The sequence below is a fragment of the Mus musculus genome, chromosome 6 (genome assembly GCF_000001635.26).
Source record: "Mus musculus strain C57BL/6J chromosome 6, GRCm38.p6 C57BL/6J".
Taxonomy (NCBI): domain Eukaryota; kingdom Metazoa; phylum Chordata; class Mammalia; order Rodentia; family Muridae; genus Mus; species Mus musculus.
The window spans coordinates 85,830,021-85,840,131 of NC_000072.6; the positions used below are offsets into that span (position 1 = coordinate 85,830,021).

General features: G+C 47.0%; 1 protein-coding gene across 3 annotated transcripts; it reads right to left on the minus strand.

Annotated features, from left to right (window-relative positions):
• Positions 1–366: 366 nt before the first annotated feature.
• Nat8 (N-acetyltransferase 8 (GCN5-related)) lies at positions 367–6,837 on the minus strand. 3 transcript variants are annotated; one of them, NM_023455.4, is made up of 3 exons: positions 2,158–2,259; positions 1,773–1,909; positions 367–1,200 (listed from the first exon to the last, which is right to left on the minus strand). In NM_023455.4, the coding sequence occupies exon 3, from the start codon at positions 1,127–1,129 to the stop codon at positions 446–448; it is 684 nt and encodes a 227-aa protein (NP_075944.1). In that variant the 5' UTR covers positions 1,130–1,200; positions 1,773–1,909; positions 2,158–2,259; the 3' UTR covers positions 367–445. The 3 variants fall into 3 exon arrangements, with proteins under 3 accessions (NP_075944.1, NP_001348989.1, XP_006506599.1); NM_001362060.1 differs by lacking the exons at positions 1,773–1,909; positions 2,158–2,259 and adding an exon at positions 6,537–6,837; XM_006506536.3 differs by lacking the exon at positions 1,773–1,909 and having other exon boundaries at positions 2,158–2,857.
• Positions 6,838–10,111: the final 3,274 nt, after the last annotated feature.

Below are 10,111 nucleotides of genomic sequence, written 5' to 3' on the forward strand. Positions count from 1 at the left end.
GTAGAGATGAAACAGCATGCAGTCTGGTAATGTACTGGAGACTTGTAGATGGAATGATTAAGCAGGGTGGGTCCAGCCTCAGTTGCAAGATGTGACAGAGGAGAATTAGAGTCTCCAATTCCACATCCTCTTTCTGAACCCACATATCCTCCAGAGACTCACACTGGCCCATAGGCTGAGTCTAGCTAGTGCCAGCAGGGACTACACATGTTAGTCAGGCCATGAAAACTATCCCACAGCACCAGTGGCCAGTGCTGGCCCTCTGTCAGGAGTTGTGTGAACGGCATCAGAGCACTTCATTTGCCCTCATTCTCCACTGATCATCTAACGAGCAGGAATACAATGAAAACAACAAAGACAATTTTGTGATTTGTCCACCACAATCTCTGGGTTATTTATTCCCACAGCATAGTAAACCAGAGGCTGACAGACACACTGAGAGAGATCACAACTCATATTTTTGAGCAGAAGGGAGTGGGTATATGAAATGAATTAGAGAAACATCCACAAGCCATGTGAGTATGTCCACGAAGGATTCACCTGTCTTCTGGAAGCCCATGCTGTAGTAGAGAGTCACAGCACCTTGCTGCAAAAGGCCAGTCACAAGGACAACATCACTGTAACCCTGGTCCCTTGCAAACTGGAGGACAGTTCTGGTCAGCGCTTTCGCTATCCCCTGTCCTCGATGCTGTGAGGACACAGACAGGCGAAAGAGCTGCAGCTGCTTCCTCCCTAACGGAGGATCCTTGACTGGCCGAGCAGCCACTGTACCCACCACCTGCCCCCCAGACTCAGCCACCCAGAAACCTGAGCCACGGACACTCAGGTAGGACTTGGTGATGTCAGCCATGTCTGTGTGTAAACATTTGGACACATAATTCTTCCAGGGCTTGCTGGCGAGGAACCACAAGAATAGGAACAGAAAGAAAATGCATACAACAGCCAGGAACCAGGAGCCAGACACCAGGACTATGGCAAGGGGCACCACAGCTAAGAGCAGGAGGGTTCGGGGCAGTGTCAGCAAGTGGCGGAAGGCAGTGGGTATGTGCTCCTCCATGCCCCTGGAGAACACATCCACGACCTGTTTGTAGTCCCTCTCCTGGAACTGGCGGATGCGAAAAGAAGCCATGGGGAAACTTCGTCTCAAATCTCAGCATCCATGAGAGACACCAGATCTGTTTATATTGCTGCCTCGCAGCCCTAAAGGAGACAAAGGAAGCCAGATGCATCTTCTAAACCTCTACTCACCACCCAGCTTCTAGCCTCGCAGGTTTTCACAGCCACCCAGGAGGGAGTAGAACACCAACACTGGGAGAAGGCATCAGTTTCCAGAACATTATACCCCAGACTCCTCCCCTGCAAAGTCACTGAAACCTAGGCATGTCAACTTCTCTGAGCCTGTGTGTGTGCTCATCTACTGACCACGGTAGTGTAATAACTGGTTTCCGGGGTGAATTGGGGGATTTAATACTGCAAGTTTGTACAGTCAGTCCTCCTTCCACCTCTATCCTTACCAAGTTACAGGCTACCTGATCTGTGGTACATGGACATGGTAGCCCGTGGAAGGAAGATGTGGTTCCCAGTTGTGCTTCCTCTTCAGGATTTATAAATACCAGAATCACACTTTCCCAATAGTAAGTTTCAGTAAATCTTCTTCCCCTGGTTAGAAAGTTTCAATCCACTAAAAGACAAGGGTCAAGCCCCAAGCACCCTACCTTCAAACACCCAGGAAGGCTGTGGGACTCTAGACCCCCACCCTCAGGAACACCAACCTTGTCTCTCTGTCCTCTTAGCTGCTACTACAGCCGAGTGTCCAAAATGGCCACAGTCACTGATAACATCCAGAACCTGCCAGGCCATGCCCCACCTCTGAAGAATAGACGTGGGCTGGTGCCTCATTGGCTGGTTCCTGGATAATCATAAACCAGAAGTCAAAGGCTGGAATGTGACAGAGGAGAGAGCTTTTGTCTGTTCGCTTTGTGATCCCCACAAGACTAACGTGGAGAAGCAAGCTCCACGATAGCTCTTACTCCTGTGGAAGGCTGCCATCTCTCTTCATGGCTTCTTCATGTTATACCATCTCTTGCCCAAGATTCTTGGTCCTGCCTGAAGCCCAAGATGCACGTGTTAGGTGAACCTTGGGACAGTGCAACTTACCCTGGGCTCCCCTGGGTAGAGGTCTCCTTGGCGAGCACCTAGGTGTTTGATAACCATGGGGAAGGAGTGAGCTTGTGATGAGGCAGGGAGCCAAAGTCCACCTGAGCTTGTGATCACCACAGAATTAACCTGGAAGGGAGGGGCATCTGGGAGGGGCATCTGGGAGGGGCATCTGGGAGGGGCATCTGGGAGGGGCATCTGGGATGGCTCAAAGGCCATCACTCTGGTGGGAGGCTGCCGCTTCTCTTCTTGGCCCTTCTGGCCTACAGCCTGTGTCTTGTCATAGTTGGTCCTCCCCAATGCCCACTTTGGTCTCTGCATGCACCTGCTAGGAGGAAATTGGAACCTGAGCCACTCCCTTAGACCTCACTTGTCACAAGCAAGAACCCAGGTCTGTGGGCTCCAGAGCCTCAGTGTTGAGTGTCCACTTCCTCACCCTCCAAGCTGTGTCTGCTCCTTGGCAATGGGTGCGGGTGGTCCTCAGGGACCTGCTGTCCCCATTCTCACCTACACAGGCTCTCGCTCACCTACCCATTGTTTGGTGGCCAGACCTGGACAAAGGGTACCTCTGTGAGCTCTAAGGGTTGCTCAGTGGTGGAGCACTGCACACCATCCCCACTCCTGTCTGCACACAGCCCAGTTTAAAATGTGGACTGGGTTAATGATTTCAGATATTTGATGTGAATGTAAAAAAAAAAAAAAAAAGTTCCACCAACTGGGGACCATTCTAGTGCAAGTCGTCATATTTGATGAGTGTGTTTGTGTGTGTATGTGACAGAGGAGAGAGCTTTTGTCTGTTCGCTTTGTGATCCCCACAAGACTAACATGGAGAAGCAAGCTCCATGATAGATCTTACTCCTGTGGAAGGCTGCCATCCCTCTTCATGGCTTCTTCATGTTATACCATCTCTTGCCCAGGATTCACGAGCGCTTTGCCTTAAAGGGCATTAAAATTCATTAGGGGAAACAAAACAAGACTGAAACCCAGTCAAGCAGCAGCGCAGGAGCTTCTGGGCTTTCCCTGCCCTCTGTGTCTTTATGTGCACAGTGCTCCCTTGGGGCTTCTCAAAGCCCAGAACTCTAAACCTTGGGAAGACTTGAAGGTGAGTTGGACTGTGGACTTTCCTGCCATTCTAAGCACAGGATGAGCTTCCTGCAACCAAATGCCGTCCCGAGACACCCGAAGCTTCCTAGTTCCCTCTGCCCCAGCATCCCAGTGTCAGTGATATTTAGCTGATTAGTCTAAAGTTCACTTGTATTTCCTGAGAATAGGAAGTGTGCCTTTGCTGTTAAGGGTCAGTTCTTTGTCATCTTGAAGAGGTTCAGTCCCAAAGACCCCAGGTTGCTGGAGATTCAAGCCACTGTGATCCCAGGTAGCTGATACTCTACAGATACTGATGGCCCCTGACAACAGCATTCCTAGTGACCTGGTAGAGAGGATTCTGGTAGCAAGAGTGTACATGCTCCCGGATGGATGGAGGTCCTCAGGGAGAAAGGGTGGGAGCACCAGGCTCCCAAGAGACCTACCATCATAATTCAATGTTGTTTGTACCTAAGGCAGAATGTAAGCCACCATTAATTCAATAACATAAGCACCCCAACAGAAGTAAAGGACCACTGGGAACCCAAGAAAACCTACATAGAGATGCAGATGTAAGGCAAGATGAGGAACCCTGGCACCCCAAAAGAAGAGAAGAATATCATGCAGCCAAGAATAGAAGCACTCAGATAGGGATGTAGGACTTCTATGTATGCAGGAGTGAGGGCATGGGCTCTGGTTACCATCAGGGTGTCCAGAAGTCCCGAGACTTCCTACAGTGGAGACATAAGCCACATAAAAGTAGGTTTGGGGTGGAGTGCTGGAAAGGTGGCCCAGTAATTAAGAGTGTTGGCTCTTCTGGCCTTCATGGGCACTTCATGCACGTGGTGCGCAGACATACAAACTGGTAAAGCACTCATATGCATAAAAATAATGTATTTTTAGAAAGTAGGTTTACAAGGATATTAAGGCTCTAGAGTTTTGGTATTGGGGGTCCTACCCCCATTCCATACTTATCCTGTTCAGACGATTATGGGATGGACAATTAATAGGAGTCCACTTTTATCTTGACCTCCACAGTTACCTTCTGGGAGGTCATGATGTTCTGAGGGCACGGAGCTAGAGGCAACAGAGACCTCTATCCCTCCTTGTGCACTAAACATCCCATGCAAGAGCCCTAGCATCCCTTCCTCAGGCCCCTTCCTCACTCTTACCATGTGACCACCCTGTTCCAAGTTCAAACTGACAGCAGTGTCCACAATAAGAAGCTGTGTGGGTACTAAACTAGGAGCCCCCCCCCCCAATTCACAGAGATAGAATGACAGGCAGAGGCTGATTCTCCAAATACAATCTAGTTCAGTGGGGAATCTCAGGGCATTGCAATGCTGTATATGTTGCCCACACAGGGCCTGCTTTCCAGTGGCTGGCCCAAATAAAGGAGAAGACTTATGTAACATCCTTACATAACCTCTCTTGGCAACAAAGACAGAAATGGAGAGGTTATCAGACAGGTTAGCAGACAGAGCAGCACTGTTCCCACAGTGGCAGACCAGTACAAGATTGTGGTGACCTTTTAGCAAGATGCAGTTCTAGTTTAGTCTTCAGTGAGTATTGCTAGTTTTGGGGCACACACCCTCCAGATCTCTCCTCTGTGACCAAGCAGCCTCCTTTGGTGACTTATGCATCAGGGGAGGGTCTGACTGAAGTGAGCCTGGGCAGATGAAGATAACCCACACAGCATCTCTGCAATTTACCAACACATCTGTGTCCTTGTGTGTGTTCAGTGGAATGGAGGATTTTCACAGAGATGTGGGCTGAGGATGGGCTTTAGGGCCTGTCTGTCCTCAGCCCTTGCAGTCTGGCCCTCAGCCTCACTTTCCAGAGCAGAAGCTTCCAGGCAAACTCCTTCCAGATTGGACAGAATCCATCTGGAAGAAGCTGGCCAACCAGGCTTCCCTGCCTCCGGGGAGGTGATAAATTCCTTCTGGCCTGAGTTTCTAATGGCCTGGAGTTGTTAATTAGTGTGGGGATAAGCTCCCTTGGGGGAGTGTGGGGTTTCTAAGCATAGCAGAGAGAGTGCAAAGGTCCTGTGCTTTCTTGATGCTGAGCGCAGCCCCACCCTCCACTCTGCTGATTTCTGAACTCACAGTTCATAGTTTCAGGTTGTCATGCCCCCTAACTCCAGGCAGATTCCACATCTCTAGTGAAGTTACAAAGCCAATTTTTGAGGTTCACTTTTCTATATAAAAAATCCTTAAGATTTATCTGTGATACTAAAAGGGTTAGGCCTATTTGATATTTTTCTGGTTTTGACCCCAAATGGGTCTTTTCTTTTTTCTTTTCTTTTACTTTCTTCTTTTTTTTTCTTTTCCTTTTTTTTTTTTTTTTTTTTTTTTTTTTTTGAACAGATAAGGCTGAATGTCAACCGAGCAGCGAAGGAGACTTCTATTCTGAGCACATGCCCTTCTAAGAAATTCTATTTGGACTTCCTGGTTTATAAGCTGAGGGTAGGACCTAAATTGTCCATGCCTGAGGCTCCACAGAGTCAAGAGAGACGCTGAGCGTGGAGCTTTAAATTGGAGGCAATGCAGACTTACAATAGAACCCATTAGGGTTCATATCCTAGCCCTGCCTCTAATGACTGTCTTTAGCTTTCAGTCCCCTACCCTATTTGTGTAGTTGGGGGGGGCGGGGGTACAAAGTGGCACCTCCCACTGAATCCCTAAATGCACTGTATACACAGGTTTGGTCTCTTCCATTTTTCTTCTTCTTTTTTTCTCTTTTCTTTTCCTTTCTTTTCTCTTTTTGTGACTTTTAATCCTTCTAAATGTTTTTCTTGCTTCTTGCTGAAATCTCTACAACATAAAATTAAGCTTTTGCACTATGAGACTTTGCAGCATTTGGCCCACTGGCAATGTTTTGGTTGCTGACATTTCTCAAATGCTAGCCATTCCCAGTACAGATGCCACCCGGTATTCCTACAGCAGCAGCTTCCTGGTCTGTCTCTGTAAACCCTGGGCACCAGGGCACAGTCTGCACTCGATCTAAGGTTTTGTCTTGGCTCTTCTGGCACAGTTCCTACTTGCTACGAGGACTTCAGCAGCCTGAGGCACCACTGAACCTCCTGCTACTCCTAACTCACCGTGTGACCCAACAACCCAGTCTGCCCATCCAGGCATGGGTACAGGCACCTGCGCAGCATCTCTCCACCCTTCAGGAAGAGCTGAGCTAGCCATACTAGACTATAATTGGATCCCAGACCTCTTTGGAGATGCTCCACTCATACAACATCCTGGAAAACGACCTCAGGTTTCCAGAAAAACTCAAATCATGTTACTTGCCTTGGGGATTGAAGATGCCTTGTATCCACTTCTGGGTTGAACGGGTCTCAGGCACTTTGGCAGCTGGTGTCAGAGACGAGGCTTTCAGGAACACAGGCCTCAATCTCAATGACTGCCACGATGCAAGTTGGACACAGTATGTATCTTGGCTCAAGAGTTGGCAATCTTCCTCTGCCCTTGAAGAGTTCTTGCGTCAGAGTTCTCGTGGTGAGACAGTCTTCACATTATCCCCCTTCTTAGGTACTGTAGAGCTCGCTCCCTGGCCCCTGGGAGCTTCCCAGAGAACTCCACTGAGGGTGAAGGGAAGACCACTTTGTTCTTGTGAAGCTGGTGTTGCCACCCTCAGATTCTAAAGTTTAGATGCAGGGACGACGCCATTGTTGGGGTTCCAAGGAGCCTCCTGTGGGTCTCCAGAACTTCCTTTCTGGCTGAGGGAGGGAGCAGTCGGTTGTAGTAAGAAGCACTGAACTCGTGGGGGCGCTCTTTCCTAGGAAGACAACCTGCCCTTCCCGACGCTCTTGCTTTGGGATACCAGCATGGGAAGACTTGTTTCCTTTTGAAGTTTCCTCGGATGATATCTTTAATGCTGCCTTTATTTCCAGATGAGGAATAATCGTTAAGACTAAAATAGTAGAGTTAAAAGGAAAGATCAAGCTAGGAGTCCAGCAGGCTAGTAGAGACTTCCACCATCAAAACTTCCTTCAGAGAAGCAACAGGTAGGTGGTGTGTGTCATCACAAGTGGGGAAAAGTTTTGAAAACAGCAGGAGGTGGCTTAGAACCGTGAGTGAGCTTGTCAGTGAACTTGTAGAAAGGTTTTTAGGAAAGTGTGAGACAGATGATGAAGGCAAAGACCAGCTTTCAAGGGAATGTGGGGATTGGAGACTATTGCAAAAGCAATTGCTAAGGGCGCTACTGGCAGGAGCTTGTGCTAATCCTTCCAAATGCCCCTGTAAGGAAGCCCCAAGTGAAAATGTAGCTAGCAGCAGGGGGCGGAGTGTGCCTGACCGCCTCGACAAATAAAGTGAAAGAGATTAAGGGAGGCACATGTTAAATTCAAGCCTCCCCATAGGCGCGCGCGCGCGCGCACACACACACACACACACACACACACACACACACACACACACACACACACACAGAGAGAGAGAGAGAGAGAGAGAGAGAGAGAGAGAGAGAGACACACACATGCTTAAGCATCTGCATACATATGTTCATCTACCCATGTGATTAGGTGCGTTACATGCTTGCCACATTCACTTGAAAAATGTTAAATTGGCCATTTTGTTTTGTGCAGCCATGGAATTTTCTGTCGTTAATAGTGCGAAACAAAAGCCAGGCAAATGTGCATTTCACCTTGACTATGGAGGTGGTGGATTTTTGTCTTGTGCCAGATGTGGAAAAAACTTTCTCCCTTCTTTCTTCTTTTGCACTGGTGGGAGCATGTGTGTGAGGCTTCCATCCACATAGAAACCACCCCAGTAGTTTACTTGTTTAAGTTTCTGAGGACAATGGGAAACACAGTGGCCTTGATATTTAAATGTGTTCCTGTTGTGGCTCTCTGTCTCCATCACTTTCTGCATTCAGCTTTATTTTCCTGCTCCTCCATCACTCCTGGTATGAGTTTTGTAAAAGATGATGTTCGAGGGAGGACACATTGAGGGGCTGTGTGTAGATTCTGAGGAAGGAAATAGGGTGCAGAGGATCATTTTTCATTGTATACATGTTTGAAATTCTCAAGAATAAAGAACATTATAATTAAAAATAAAAAGACCACAGTTTTAAAATGAAAGGTTAAATTAATCTAGCAGGTTTGTCAAGCTTCACACAAAGCACTGAGTTAGCTTTGTGCTAAGTGACATTTGCCTGCTGCCAAATGGCAATTAAGTGGTGTTTGTCTCTCACTTACTCTTTGTCCTACAAACTCTCTCTGTTTGAATTCTCTGATGTCCTTTTCCTTTTCTGTCCCTTTCACATCCATTAGGACTATGAAATGGCAAAGTTAATGGTTTGTCTTTCTAATTAAGAAGTATTCACATCTCTTTTGTTAAATCTTTTAACCTGAATTTGAGCGTCTCCATTTGAGCAAAGTCCCGGTAAAGACTGTTTAAAATAAAAGTAAGGTGTGGGCTTATATTTTTCAAAACCTACTTTAATAAGTGCTCTTCAATGCTTTATCCTCCCTTCTCGCCCACCACTCGCCAGAGGCAGTGGAAAGGAAAGGTTAATAGGGCAAAGGTGAATGCGGACCTGTTTAGAAAGAGTTCTTTGTAGCAAATCCAAACTGCGTTGTCAGAATATCAGCAGTTCAGTTCATATGAATCCGCATCGGTAGCTTGATCCACTTGCAAACACCATTCATGAATCAGCAAAGGCAGTTCTCTCTAGAGGAAAGCTCGAGGCCCTGTCAATCAGCCCAAGTCTTTGGAATTAGCAAGAAGCCACTGGAAGACCAGAAATTCTTTGATGGCGTTTCTCTCTACAAAGTCACCACAAATGATGATCAGCAAAGACAGGCAATGTGAACCAATACCACACAGCCTTGTCATTGAAGACCAGCATCAGCAAAGCCCAAAGATGACTAGCAAAGACCTCTAGGGACACTAGGCCTGCCTGGTGTGTGTGTGTGTGTGTGTGTGTGTGTGTGTGTGTGTGTGTGTGTGTGTTCAGGCAAAATACTTATACAGGTAAAAATTTTAAATTAAAATGTTTAAAGCAGAAAGGAAAGGTGGATTTTATTAACATGTTTCCAGTATAATGAGATTTGGTCTCTGAAGAACACTTTAAGTGTTGTCTTTACCTTAATATTTAGAAATACTCAGCCTGGGCTGGGGAGATGGCTCAGCGGGTAAGAGCACTGACTGCTCTTCTGAAGGTCCTGAGTTCAAATCCCAGCAACCACATGATGGCTCACAACTGCCCATAGTGGGATCTGATGCCACCTTCTGGTGCATCTGAAGACAGCTACAGTGAGTGTTTAGTTCCCAGCAACCACGTGAGGGCTCACAACCATCTGTACAGCTACAGTGTACTCATATACATGGAATTAAATAAATAAATAATTAAATAAATAAATAAATCTTTGAAAGAAAGAAAGAAAGAAAGAAAGGAAGGAAGGAAGGAAGGAAGGAAGGAAGAAAGAAAGAAAGAAAGGAAGGAAGGAAGGAAGAAAGACTCAGCCTACTTGGCCAGGTGTGGTGCTGAACGCCTTTAGTCCTGGCACTTGGGAGGCAGAGGCAAGTGAATCTCTGAGTTCAAAGCCAGCCTGGTCTACAGAGTGAGTTCTAGGACATCCAGAGCTACACAGAGAAACCTCATCTTGAAAACAAAACAAACAAAAAACAAAAAACAAACAAAAAAGATTTAGAAACACTTTATATTAAAGTTCTATCTTCATACTCTCTTGGAGAACCAATATTGTGAGCTTTTAAAAATGACCACAAAAGGCTTCTCAGGACGCTGTGGGCTCTGACTCCCTCTCCCCATCTCTCTGGTTCAGCTTGACTGTTCCTTCCCTTTAAGACGGGGTAGGTTACTTTGCTAGGCTGCTGGCAGGCCAAGAGGAAGCCTTTGATGA